General features: G+C 42.5%; 1 protein-coding gene across 1 annotated transcript; it reads left to right on the plus strand.

Moving 5' to 3' along the window:
• The first annotated feature begins 6 nt into the window (after positions 1-6).
• bmp4 (bone morphogenetic protein 4) lies at positions 7-4,281 on the plus strand. Its single transcript, XM_020613965.1, has 3 exons — positions 7-22; positions 731-1,104; positions 3,312-4,281. The coding sequence occupies exons 2-3, from the start codon at positions 738-740 to the stop codon at positions 4,163-4,165; spliced, it is 1,221 nt and encodes a 406-aa protein (XP_020469621.1). The 5' UTR covers positions 7-22; positions 731-737; the 3' UTR covers positions 4,166-4,281.
• Positions 4,282-14,575: the final 10,294 nt, after the last annotated feature.

Here is a 14,575-nt window from a genome sequence, read left to right on the forward strand (position 1 = left end):
TCCCATGCTTTATTTTCTGTCGGTAAGTGGACCGTGCCATTTCAATTTGTGCCATGTGACACTTTGCAGCATCTGACATTTTTCCTTTAGCTCTCTGTCTACTAAATCACTGATTTATATGCGCCATTCAATCAAATTTGAACTGAAGTCCCTGTGGGGTGTTGGGCAACGCGTCTGCTTTCTGTGAAGATGAGCTTTCATTTAAATGTGTAGCATATAGTCTTGGATTTTCCTCATGACCTGTTGGAGCAGACTGTGAGGGACCGTGGCCTCTTATCGAGTTAAGAATTTGCTCTGACCCTAGGGCTGCCTCTTTTATTTGTCTAATCATAGTGGAGGAGGGAGGAGATGAGGGGGAAGGGAGGCAGTGAAGAGGAATGGCCCCCAGATTCCATTAAAAAAGTTGGGTTCTTGAAACAGCTGTTTACCTTTGGAAGATGTCACCAAAGATAAACTGCAAGAGGTCTATCTGATAGAAGACTGCTTTACTGTAAACAAGACAGACTGGGATATTAAAACCAGTTTGAGTTTGCCCTCAGTGGGAACAATTATAGAAGAGGGTGCTTTGGAGCCAGTGAAGTTATAGAAGAAAAGGGAAAGACAAAGACATTTATCTTAGCTAAAATGGAGGCATTTCTCTTCCTTTCTGTTTTGTGTTTTCTTTCATTCTGCTCTGTTAAATTCTTCCCTAATGTTTTATCTCCCCGTGCCATCTACTGGTTCCTCCCAGAGACATCATGATTCCTGGTAATCGAATGCTGATGGTCATTTTAGTATGCCAAGTCCTGCTGGGAGAGAGCAACCATGCTAGTCTGATACCTGAAGAAGGGAAAAAGAAAGTACCCGGCCTGCAGGGTCGTTCGGCCGCTCAGAGCCATGAACTGCTGCGGGACTTCGAGGCCACGCTGCTGCACATGTTCGGCCTCAAGAGGCGGCCGCGGCCCAGCCGCTCAACCCCAGTGCCTCGCTACCTGCTGGACCTTTACCGGCTACAGTCAGGGGAGGCTGAGGAGGCTGGGGGGGCCGGCGGGCATGCCATTTCTTTTGACTACCCAGAGAGGTCAGCCAGCCGAGCCAACACTGTGAGGGGCTTCCACCATGAAGGTAAGGGAAACAGTTATGGATGCTTTGGTGATATGGAGAAAATAACAAAGGACATGCAGACACATTACACTATAATCAGGGTCACTAATGCCAGGCATTCCAGTAATTTCTGTAGTATATTTTCATTAGCATCTGCAATGATTTATAAGTATAGTATAAGAATCCTACATCCCTTGAAACATGATTGTAAGACAGGTCCACCCATTTCACCATAACCAAGGAATCTAAGGATGTGGTCACCAAACACTGTCTACAGAGGGACAAAAATAATACTAATTCTACTAGATAAGCTCTCAAGAGCCTCATGTGACAGAACTCTGCGTGTTTGGTTAGCAGTCTGAGGAAAAGCATACTTTCATATTACTGACTTACATTTACACTCACTCCACCCAGCAGAACAAGGCTTAAAAAAGTTTGGTGTTGGCCTGGAATTCTAGGCCTTCCTTTCTCATGATTTCAGTTTATATGAAGGGCTCTTTAAGAAGGACCTTCCTCAACATGCAATTATCTTTAATGCTACTCTGCAGCCTTCTAAATAAAGCCCCTACTGCCAACATTGTGGGTGCTGAGAGCAGAAGCTGCAGCTCTTCTGAGAGATGGAAAAACAGTCTCTCTCTGTTTACTGGGACTTGGATCTGCTTAGTTTTAGCGACAAGTGCAGAGTCTTCAGTTAGGCTTGGAGAAACTCCATGTTGACTGATCTGTTAAATGTAAGTTGAGGTTGAAAAGCTAGACTTAAACATATCTGGCAAATTCTTGAAAACCATTTTCTAAATTGGCAGAAGATTCTGAGCTGACCCAGAGTTCACAAGTGATGTTATGATCTTGTAGTGAAATGAACTGAGAAAACCGGGGAGCTTTAGGGCTACATAACATGTCCACCCTTAGGGGGAGGAGTGAGGAAGGAGGGATGAGTCAGCCTTAACAGGGCTTGTCAAACACACTGCTAGTGGTAACACATGCCAACACAACAACGTACCAAGGCTAATGAGGAAGAAAGAGCACCACCGCTGGAGGAGGAACTTCTGCCTGTGATGCAAGTGTATGTGCATGCATATGTGTGTGTCTGTGTGTGCTGCTCTCTGCAGGCATTTACCCTCCTTCTCCTTTGCTAAACTATGTTAATAATACGCTTGGAGGCCTTTCGAGTGGGAGTACTCGCTTCTATGGAAGCACCATTGTGCGATAGTGTGATTCAGTTGACTGATAGGTCCAAAACACAGTGAGGTATTAAAGTCTGGAGCAGATGGACAATTAGCTGAGACAATTTTACAGGCAAAGGGAATCATGTAAGTATTCATCTTGAACTCAGCAAGAAAGATGTGTTTTTTGTCGGTTGGCTTTAATGTCCAATCAGACAGCACATGAGAAGGTGTGTGTATACATCTTTCAAAGTTTTGACTGCACTGCATTCCCACGCAACACCTTTCCCAGTGGGCTTCAGATAAATGCGATTCTACTGTACTGTTTGACTCCTTAATGATTATTCATGATGAAAATGATAAATGTCTCAGGTGAACAAACTCCAGAACTAATCAAAAACACAGCAGGTTTTAGTAATGAGAACCACCTGTGTGAGATTAGGGCCTGGGTGTGAAATAACCAGGGTGGATTGAGCAGGAAAATAGCAGACACAACATTCCTTTTCCCAACAATGGTGATCTTACCAGAAACCTGGATGCAGACTGAGCATGGAACAGGGAGACTTCACTGTGTTTATACTGTAGCTGTGGTACGTTAATCACCACCCTCCTTGTAAATCATGTTTCAGCAAAGTGCTCGAGAATGGCATTGAGAGAAGGGCTGGACAATTTTTATAGATAGATAAGCATCTGTGAACAATGTATAGGTATATTCTTGAATATCCCAGAGACCTTTAAAAGTGTGCACGTACATTCTTTTGTGTCAATTAACAATATAGAGAGAAGACGCATGACGTTAGCACAGCTCAAACCCGTGTTTCATAGTTTTACCTGTTAGTACTGCCAGAGCTTTGGAAGGCAAAGACCCCAATAATACAGATGGACAAGAGATACAGTATCTTTATAGAAACTTCAATATTTAAATATTTTTGAATTGATAAAATGTACACCTAAAGCAAAGTTGTGTTTATTTTCTACGCAGTGCAGCTGTAGATAGTACCCACAACATTACAAATATGATGCGCTTGAGCAAATATCCCACATTTCCCTTTTGCTAATTTTCAGAGTACATGGAGAAGGCGCACGAGCTGGACGACGGAGAGACCACGCCCCTTCGCTTCCTGTTCAACCTCAGCAGCGTTCCAGAGGACGAGCTCCTATCTTCAGCTGAACTGAGGCTCTACCGTCATAAGATTGATGAGGCCGTCTCTGACACTGTCTCAGATGAGCAGGGGCTTCACCGGATAAACGTGTATGAAGTGTTGAAGCCCCCTCGGCCTGGGCAGCTGATCACACAGCTTTTGGATACGCGACTTGTGCGCCACAACATGTCCCACTGGGAGAGCTTTGATGTCAGCCCTGCTGTGCTGCGCTGGACTCGTGAGCGTCTACCAAATTATGGGCTCGCTGTGGAAGTTCTACACCTCAGCCAGACACGGCGCCATCAGGGCCGACATGTTCGAATCAGTCGCTCACTACACCAGGAACCTGGTGAGGACTGGGAGCAAGTGCGCCCCCTCCTGGTTACATTTGGCCATGACGGGAAGGGTCACCCACTGACCCGCCGGACCAAGCGCAGCCCCAAGCAGCGGGGCCGTAAACGTAACCGCAACTGCCGGCGCCATGCACTGTACGTGGACTTCAGCGACGTAGGCTGGAACGACTGGATAGTGGCGCCCCCTGGTTATCAGGCTTATTACTGCCATGGGGAATGTCCCTTTCCGCTGGCAGATCATCTGAACTCTACCAACCATGCCATTGTTCAGACACTGGTGAACTCTGTAAACAACAATATTCCCAAGGCCTGCTGTGTGCCAACAGAGCTCAGCGCCATCTCCATGCTCTATCTAGATGAACATGACAAGGTGGTCCTAAAAAACTACCAGGAAATGGTAGTGGAGGGCTGCGGCTGCCGCTAACACACAAACTAACTAGAACTTGGACTGGCAATTTGAAAAAGCAGGACAGATGCTAAAACAAATTACTACTTATTTATAACTTTTATGTTGAGGTGTATGTTTGTCTCACTTTTTTTGTTTCTTTGACAATATGATCATATATTTTGACAATAAATATATATTTATATATACATATTAAATTAAAAATAAATTGAGTCCTTATTTTAAACATTAAAACAAAGCTGTACAACTTTTCATAATGTACATTAGATTGTATAAGTTTTTTATTGAGAAAATAGTAAAAACAATCTAAAAAGTAAAGTTTATTTACTGGTAATATTTATTGCTTTCATATTATATAATTTTCGAGAAAAAAATAAAACCTGAATTTCTTCCAACAATACGTTCAAGCGGATCACAAGGCACACCCCTGCTTATTTTGCATAAATTAGAGCACTGTGTGAAATTGTTAGAGCACTGATATTTTAAGGGATCAGTTGGCAAAATCAGAAATGTTTAATTGACCACTTGATATTCACATTAAACTGATGATTTTAATAGGCCCCTTAATACTAAATAAATTGTACTTCATGTAAAGTATCTGTAGTAACTATCATTAGGGGGTTGTTAAAAAGTTTCTATTATGGTTTTAACATGAATTTGGATTTAGTCTAAGCCTGGTGTTTATCCTGGTGGCCTTTCAATGTATTCAGATCACTTTTTAGCTAAAACAAAGGTAAAAGCAGAGAAATCTTTTTGATGCTCTGTCTTTCCCAAATAAAAGAATGTTTGGTTTATTATCTGGCATTTCACCAGCTTTGAATGATTCACACTTCATCAACGTAAGAGCAGTAGTGGAAATTATCACCTTGTAGTTCTGCGTTTTCTCAATTTTCAGTAACAGAAGCTGTTATTGAAATGATATGCCATTTCAAAGCTAGCCGGCCCTTGGGTTAAGGTCTTATTGCTCTCAGATTTCACTTTTATGTCAATTAGGATAACGTGGTGGTTGGACAGTTAGTAATCCAATTGCACTCGGGGTGGGTTGTTATGCCTGATTGTGGGAGATTGATTCTATTGTTCTTGACGTCCCCACATTGGCTGTGGCCGATGCGTCCTGCCCTGATACAAGGCGGCTGGGTCTTCAGAAGAATCAAAGCTTAGACGCTCTGTCTCCTGCCTTTGTCTTCAGCGGCTCATGCTGGCAGGGCAAAGACGCCTGTCTCCAACCTGTGCCCTGTCACACAATAGGCTTCTACATCACTTATTTACAAGCTGACGGCTGGCCCAAATTATATGATAATGTTTGGGGAAAGTGACTCCTTTGAACTGTTGGGACATTGGCTATGCACTGATTTGAAAAGTGTGTGCTGGACAGCAGCATATCTCGGGGGTAAACCACTGGACATTATTTAATTATAAAGATTATATTATAATCCCCCTTTTTAAAATGCTCAAATTTTTAAATTCAATTTTAAAACTTCACATTAAATTAATGTCTGCCTCAAGAAAAAGACAAAACTCTTTTTTTGTTAGCCAGGGCTCCACTGGAAATACTTGTAAGTGCTCCGTTATGTCAAATATATTGCAGATAGCATTAGGCGATTTCTTTTAATGACAAGTGAGGTTTGTTAGTTTTTCCTACTGGAGCATGTGGAGCCCCTCAGGCCCTCTGATGGCTGCTGGGTTTCTCTTTGATGCCTGCATATCAGCGTCACAAATGAGGGAGACTGCTAAAGGAGGAGAAGACTGAAGAATTTCATTTTGAAGTGGCTGAAGGCAGACGAGAAGGAGCTGCAGGAGGGTGGGAGGTACATGTGTGTGTGTGTGTGTGTGTGTGTGTGTGTGTGTTCACTGGGGGAGGGGACGGGGGGCACTATCTTCTCAGCAGCTTGACAGTGCAATTACAACATTTCGACTGATCTCCCAACTCTGATCTTGAGATAACATCAGCCAGTTATGGTAATTGTCTTGCCTGTCCATTATCCCACTAGCCTGTACAAAGAGAGGATGCATGTTTATTAAAAGGCCCAGTAAGGGACGTCTATACAAGCTCAGCACGCCTAGTGAGCCTGCTATTTACCACCAGCCTGTTTCAAGTCAAGTCCTGAAAGTTTCTATTTGGAGGAGGAGATGCTCAAGTAGCATCGTGTCTCTAGTCCCAAACTGTCCACTGAACACCATCACAAGATTATCAAGACTTTTAGGAACTAGACAGATAAATGGGATTTTGTGTTTGTGTGTGTGAAGGGAGCTGGGGAATGTGGGGGTCAATTACACAATGCGTCTGTAAAAACAGATAGTGGGCTTTGTCATGCCTATGTGACCTACCTCTCAGCCTCCTGTAAGTGCTCGTTCTCACGCAATTACAGGTGAGTCATTATGCAGCAGGACTATTGACGCTGCTCCACTAATTGACTGGGCGACGTCTTCAAAAAGCTTTTTATTTGGACGTTCCACCGTAAAAGCCAAGTGTTTATAGACAGTAAACCTCTTCTCAGGAACAAAGGAAGGTGATCCTCATTGCTTTGCTCTGTTTGAGTGGGTGGGCTCCATAGCTCTGTGAGATCTTCCTTTTCCCCTCAAAGTTACCAGATGCTAGAGATGTCAGTGTGTAATTCATGTTTTCAGGTAAGTTGTGACACAAAACACAGCAGAACCATAACTGTTACAGATGAAAAATGTATTTTTTGTTTCAGTAAAGTTAAAAGGGAAGAAAAAAACTTTATAAGAGACCTAAAATCTGAATTAAACAGCAGCAAGACAATGAAACACTTTTGCTTATGTGGCTTTACACATTTATTTTCATATGAGTTTAAAAACTGCAATACTACAATAATGGTGGGGATTTCCTTTAGGTCTGGTCTTTCACACTGCCATGTTTTTACAACAGCATCTAGGAGTGGTAAGTAACAGCATCACATACACGCTGACAGTCTTGTACCTTGAGGACATATCCACTCGCACAGCATCAGACTACTGTTTTTTGCTATTGAATAGTATGACACTTATTTTTCAAGTGGACAAATTCTAAAAATTTGAGGTGACTGACTTGCTTGTTTGTCCAACTAACAGTTCAAAATGCAAAGAGATTTAAATAAAATGACATAAAAAAGGGGCACACAAAGTTAGGTGAACAGTGGTTTAATTTGCTGAGACCAGCTGAATATCCTGCAGTATCTTACTGGCAAGGACCTGCCCTCACTAAGTGCGAATGAAAATATAAGGATATAGAATGCTTGTGCATATTTGGTTGCTTGTGCACCTGACGGTTTAGAGGAAGGTTCAGGAGGTGTGTGCCACTCTCAGGCAGTGGCAGACGCCCAGCAGGGATAGAAGAATAGAAGAAAAAAGATTGGAATACAAAAAAGGCGGGAGGTAATGACAATCAAAAGCGGAAGTACGGTGGTTTTGGTGGGTCTAAATAGTGTGAGAACGGACGGGGCATAGTTCAGGTGAGGTCCTGCTCCTGAACTTCACATTTATTATTCTAGCTATTCACTGCAGATTCTTAGCAGATAATGGCCATCATGTCCAATTTTGTTGGTTGACAAAGTTTTGAAATAGCCACAGAAGATAAAACTTTATAACTAGGACACTGCTTCTGCAAAAACAGGCTGCGCTTCAATTTTTCAGTAAGATGCCTCGAATGGAACAGATGAAATCCCATTCACCTCCATTTAATTGGTTATTGGAAAACCAAACCTATCTGGATGATGAGATGCCTCTGGTATAGATGTGTTTTGTGCTTTATGTAAACTGACCCTTGAAGAAAAACAAAACCCCAGTGATATTCTAATATAAAAGAACAAATGTTTAGGGTTCATGTACAGAGGACAGGATGTGGCACATTGTGCTTTACAAGTGGACAGAGTTAGCTGATGCTCTCCTCTTCTGTTCTCTCAGGAGGGGCAATCATGATGATAGCTCATGTCAGTGCTGCTCGAGGTCGGGGCCTCTTGTTTCACTCTCCCACTCATTCTTCCACACACATGCATGGACGCACACACTCGTTCTTTTTTATATTCCTTTAGGGTATATCATTTTTACACAAAGACATGCACAGACATTCGCACACAGGTCTGAAACCTTAGACCCTTCCCGCTGTCCATCTGTAGGGGTTATCTGTGTGACACCTCCTCTCACCCCTGTCTGTAACTCATCTCCACTCATCACACACAGCTCCGCAGTGGCACACGGCAGCTGCAAAGCTCCGTGGTGCATTTAAGGGGATAAGGCTGTCATCGATGGAATAGTTTGACCTCAGGGTCACCAGTACAAAACAAATACACACTGACACATGCTATGTACAGTGCAGGTAGCTGTAGGTAAATGTAGAGGAGCGTGTTGCTCCTAAGGGTTCCGGCACAGGTGAATTCACCGTGAAAACTGAACTACTTCTGTGCTAAAACAATTAGCACAGAACTGATTTAGTGAGCAACAGAAAATGTATTTACAATAATTGTAATATGCAATTCAAAACACTGAACCAAATATCATAGGGAATTCATCACAGAATGTCAGTGAGTGTCCTTACAGCGAGATTACAGCGAGTCTGTGTGTGTGTGTGTGTGTGTGTGTGTGTGTGTGTGTGTGTGTGCTTGCCTGTATGTGCACATTTAAGTACATGTGCCGTTGTTGTTGTTCATGGAGTTAACAGCCCTGGTGTCTGTCAGTGGTGTTAGAAGAAAAACAATGGCGGCCTCTCAAAGAAAGCTTATTAACAGTAATTGCTGCCTGAGTGATTAGAAAGAATATCAGATATTTCCACCTTGACAACTGTTGCCAAATACAACGTACAGTGATGGAGGACTGGGGGCATGGAGTGCGGGTGTGTGTAGTGAGGGTTACACTCTGACTACGCGATTAAAGCCCCTTGACAGTCGTTTCTCTCAAGCCAACTGGGAAAGGACTGCAGTGGAAATTTCCACTTGTCGAAGAAACAACCTGCGGGTTTAAAATTTGGTGTCAAGTGCCAGTGTCGCTGTGTGGACGGAATGCTTCTTTTGTGGGCAAGTCTCTGGTGTAATTTCAGGCAGGGCAGGGTGTCGCTGCAGTAGGCCTTTCTTCCTCAGGCCCTGTGCAGTTTCATTAGATACGGCTAATGAAAAGATGGCTGCTGGACAGCCCGGCCCCCCGACGTTCCTCTGGCCTGTATTTAGAGCACCCGCCTCACATCTACAACTGAACAGGTGTGCTGGCTGGCCTGCGAGCAATACACTAACTCTCTGAAAACACTTCTCATGTTCAGCTTTTCTTTAACAGGCCATGGAGGATTATTTTCACAAGTTCATTATTTTCATTTAAAGCAACTTGTTTACTTCGATTAAACTTCTTTATTTTTTATAATTTTGGTTTTTATCATAACAACACAATTCAGTTACCTCCTTCTCTTTCTGTTAAAATAAAGGGGATTATTTACTCTTCACACTGATACCAAGAGGTTTAAACCAACATCTTTGGTAAATTTACTTTGATTTATCTATGACATTGCTTCTTGTTTGCCACTTTCCATAGCCTGGACCATAACATTTGATTCATTTGTGCTTTTCTAGTATATTACAGAACTTTCTCTATGCACACTTTTATAGTGTTTTGTCATGTTTTCATGCGGCTTGCAACTGTATTTTGATATTTCTCTAAATATTTGCTATAGTTGATGCTTTACTATCTTTGTGCTCCCTCTCTGAATGAGATTGCATTGTATACAACATGAATAGTTAATCATTTTGAAGTGTTTATGCTTGGATGGTTAATCACAGCAGCCTATGGGTATAAATAAAGGTGAGGTGTTTTTAAACATTTTGACATGATGAAAATCCAACTGGGATCAAGACATTATCTATTTAAATAAATCTGTGGGTTTGGAGCCTGTGTGTTGGGATTACTCTTTTCCACAAGTCGGGTTTCAGATGCACAATCTACAAAATTATATGAATGGGAGGAAAAGATTGGCGATCTATGGAAACAGCCCTTTTAGTTCTTTCATATGCCTATTTACTGCCTTGTTTTGTTGCTTCTTTAAAACAATATTCTTCTTGCATCCTTTATTTACATGTATGGCAGGAAATTAAAGACAGTGAGTAAAGCAAGTATCACTCTCTTCATTTAACAATCTCTGCTGCCCTGAAGCCTCTGGCAACTGAGACATTGTAAAAGCCCTCCTGTAATTAGACAACGCTGTTTATGCACAACTGCTCCATCTCATTCTCCCATTCCCTCCCTTGTGGAACACTAATTCGCCTTTCAGCGAGATAATAGCTGATATATAGTACTGTGTCATCTGGTGGCAGCTCATTGTTTTGCTCTGGTTAGTTACAGAAGTTTAATTCAAGTACCGGCACTGTCTCCCTTTCAGGTGCATTAATATCTGAGAAGAGAACTGCTGTTTGGCTAGAGCGGGGCTTGAGCTAGATCTCAGTGTTTATTTGCTAACAGACTCCCTCTGTGTTCATACGCTGGCCCTTTGTGTGGCTCTCCGAGAGGCAGGTGGATTGTGCCACGGGCTTTCGGGCTACAGTTTGAAAACAGCAACGTGAAACTGGAGATGTAACATGACCCAGAGGCAATTAGGCCCACAGTGAGGATGTTTTTTTTTTTATTCACTTCTTTTGTGTTGCTAAATACTATTTAAAAGCAAATAAAATGAGGAACCATAGGTGCTCTGGCAGAGAGGCTGAGGAGAATGCACAACCAGGTAGCAAATAAGCAACAGTTTCTGTTTTGTTGCCTGAGTGATGGCTGCTTGTTGTACATAAGTTGAGGGACATGCTGTTAGTGTGTACCTCCCCTTTGAAGTTGCTCTACCTTGTTGTCCTGTGCTGTGGTTTTTGTTTTTTTGTTTTTTTGTGAAGTGTGTCTACAAGCTTTGTCATTGCAGACCCTATCCCATGTCCACAGACAGTAGTGGGAAAGGTGCAAGAAGGGCTTTAAGAGAGAGCCCATGCAGCTCCCTCCCTCCTCCCTTCCGTTGCTAGTATATACCCTTCTCTGAATGGAGTGTGTCTACCGGATCTGCCCAGGATGAAATGTCATATCTTAGACTGATCTTTATCTCTTAATCGCTTCCTTTGTCTCCCATGATTCTCCAGACCCTCCCTGACTTCCCTTCTCGGACATGGCCCTTTGATGTGTCAGCCACAGTTAGGAACGCTGGGGGTGGGATATTTGCGGTGTGCATGCATGTGCGTGTGTGTTTTAAAGTGGTGGTCTGGTCCTGTTCTGAGCTAACAAGAGCCCCAAAGGTTACCAAAATTCAATGGCAGAGGAGACCACTGGAGAGGACTGGGGTTGGTGCTCTGCATCTCCTGTGGATTTAGAGAGTAATATGCAAAGAAATTGTGTGTGTTGTTGCACGCAGGTGTGTGTATGTTCCTGTAAAAATGTGTGTAGGAGCTGGAGGGCAGGAGTAATGTGTAACAGTAAGGCATTCTTGTGTGTGTAAATTATGCATGTGTGTGTACTTATGTGTTTGTATGACTCTGCTCAGAGTAAAATCCTGAGCTGATGACACACCAGCCTCAGAAACTTTCTCTCCGGCTACAAGCAGATGTTTGCATGGGTCACAGACAGCCAAATGTGAACCAAATGTTGGAAAAATTACAGAAAGACTGAACAAAGGATGAAAAACATCAAAACAGGAACATTCAGAAACAACAAATTCAGAAGCCCCAGGAATCACACTTAGTTAGTGTTAGTACACTTTAGCCTGGAAAAGCTGGAATGTTTATATTGCAAGTTATTTACATCCTCTCTGAAATGTCTGTTATTTATGTTTCTATCCAATTATTTCAACCATTTTTGGACGGTGTTAGCATGCTGACATTCACTGTTGGGGAGTAGTGAAATGGATTAAAACTAGTCATTTAGCTACATTTTGTGCCAGGTCCGCTCGGCGCGACCTGCCTCTCTTTCTTTTCCCTCTCCTGTTCTCCCTTTTTGCGTGATCAACGCCTCAGCTGTGTCGCATCGGGTAATTAGTGACTCGTGGGTCGGTGCGCACACCTGAGGCGTATTCCGGTGATTTGTTGGCTTCCTTATTTATACCTCTGGCAGATGCCCCGTCGTGGCCGGAGCATTGCGACATGTAACGGACAATACTTACCCTATGTAAGTTAAAAAGTTTATGTTTGGCCCGCATTTTTAGACGTGTCTAAGATGCTACGCTGACAGTCTCTGTGCGTTTTGGCTTGACCTTATCACGCTAATTATGCGGTTAGAAACACAGAATTTACGTGCTTTCTCTTTCTAGTTTGTGTGTTTACCGTCCTGGTCTCCTTAGTCGTCACTATGTATTATGGACCCTGTTATGTTGTCACTTTGTTGTTTTTATTCCATTAAACCACTTTTCTTTTTTTTTTTTGTACTAGCACCTGGGTCAGCCATCTTGAGTCTAACCCCAGTTCTCCCTCACCCTCCTGGTGAGGGGGACTAAACATAACATTTTGCAGTAGTTTGCTGGAGGTTCAACTACATTCATATTTGTATAGTGATTCAAGTAGTTAATTACCTTTTTGCAATTTTTGTGTAATGAAACTACAAACAATTTTGGGCCATTAAAAGGAAATGGGTGATTTTTTTTTTTTTAATTTTATTTTATTTTACAATGCTGCATATAAGCAACTTACTAGCATCGGCAGGGATGTTTTCTGTGCCAAATGGAACTGCCCTGTTAACAGGCCCTTTTTTTTTTTTTTAGGCCAGTGCTCATGCTGGTCTAAAAAAGGTTTAAGTTTATTTTTTCCTCTTTTAGTTGCAGTCAGATAACAAAAATGCCAGAGTTGTTTGAAAAAAGTAGTTTGAGCTACTTTTTCCTAAGTTTAGTTCACCAAACTACATTTTTCCTTAAAGAAGGTTTGCTATAGTTCAGCTTCTTCCAGAGTGAAGTAATTGGTGGCTTTCAAAGCTATGTTTTTATAGTAGCTTCCTCAACATTGCTCACATTAGCATTTAGCTCAAAACACCACGGTGCCTAAAGCCTCACAGAGACACTGGCATGGCTGGAGTCTTAGTCTGTTTTATTTGTCTGTAGACTTTATAAGACCTGTTTTGGCAAGGCAGATATGGGCACTTGAGTTGGTGACTTGAGCTCAGTTACACATGACTCGGTTGATATAGAGCAGAAGACGAGAGTCCTCGAACACTAGTGAGAAGAATGGAAAGAACGGGTTAAGTAGACTTTGAAGGAAAGAAGCAAAAAATTTCTTTCAAATTATGTACAGCTGAGTTTATAATTATTATACATGAGTTCAGTACATTATACTTAATATGTACTTGTTTGAATCATGCTCACTTTTCTGAATTGGAACATCTAGGCTGAGGGAGTGAGACCTTTTGGGTTTCTGCTTCAAGATCACCAAAAATGAGCATCATCTGTTTTCCCAAATACCCATTTAGAATGTGTGCGAGTGTCATTTGTGTGAGATAGCAGGAGAAAAAAGAAACTGTTAGAGGTAAAAGAAACTGAGCAGACGGGATAGCTTGTTTGAAATGGCTCGTATCTTCAGCGGATCATTGAAGAGATAAACGTAGTCATCTTTGAACATTTGACTGTATGAGTGGAACATGTACGTGTGTATACTATCACAACCTATTGTCTAGTTGGTCCCTTTTTGATGATCCAGCATCCAGAGGATCTTTCTTTGGTCCTGAAAGGAATCTCGGGCTGAAGCCAGAGGTGATGGGGGCACATTGTCTGCACCCTCTCGTGGCAGGACGCAACACCACAGCCTGCCCTTTGTGTGTATCTGTGTGCATACAAAGGGTGTTTGTGCATCTGCATGTTAATCTGTTGACAGCATAACAATGTGCTTCCCTCAGGTGAGAGTACAATACTGTGCGTTTGTGTGGGGAGGCCACCCAGCATCAGCTGCATATCCTGACAAAGACAGACCTGGCTTTCAATTAGAGGGTTCTGCTTCAGCCAAAAGCAATATTCTTGATTTCAGAAGAAGAGCTGGGCCCCTCATTGGGCACTCAACCACCTAGAGTCGGAGGACAGAGGCAAGTGGAAAGTAAAGGGAAGAATTAGTGTCAGAAAGAAAATGTCACCAAAAGAATAGATTCATTAACATGTAAAGCTACTATGATCATGATCTGTTTTCAACCCAGGGTGGATTTTCAAATAACGGAGCAGCATTGTCTCGGCCACTGGTGTATCTGTTTATTTGCACATCCAAGCTATATAGGGCAGAAGGAAAATGAGCCAGCACTTTCTTCAGATTTGGGTCTAAGCTTGAATAAACCCCGATACTCCCTCCTTTGCAGTTGATTGTCAGGAGGCTGTTTGTTGTTCTTGGCATGAATATACACAAGTGTATACATTTAGCTGTGGACACTGGGGCATTCAAGAGTGAGATCATTAACATATGGGCAGAGCAGTTAAGGCCTGCAGCCATGAGCCCTCAGGGACCCCCTGGCTGTGTAATTGAA

This window comes from Monopterus albus, unplaced genomic scaffold, assembly GCF_001952655.1.
Source record: "Monopterus albus unplaced genomic scaffold, M_albus_1.0 scaffold141.1, whole genome shotgun sequence".
NCBI classification, from domain to species: domain Eukaryota; kingdom Metazoa; phylum Chordata; class Actinopteri; order Synbranchiformes; family Synbranchidae; genus Monopterus; species Monopterus albus.

Coding starts and splice junctions, on each gene's coding strand:
- bmp4 (XM_020613965.1), top strand. CDS start 738: ATGATTCCTGGTAATCGAATGCTGATGGTCATTTTAGTATGCCAAGTC. Junction 1,105..3,311: donor GAGGGGCTTCCACCATGAAG/GTAAGGGAAACA, acceptor GCTAATTTTCAG/AGTACATGGAGAAGGCGCAC.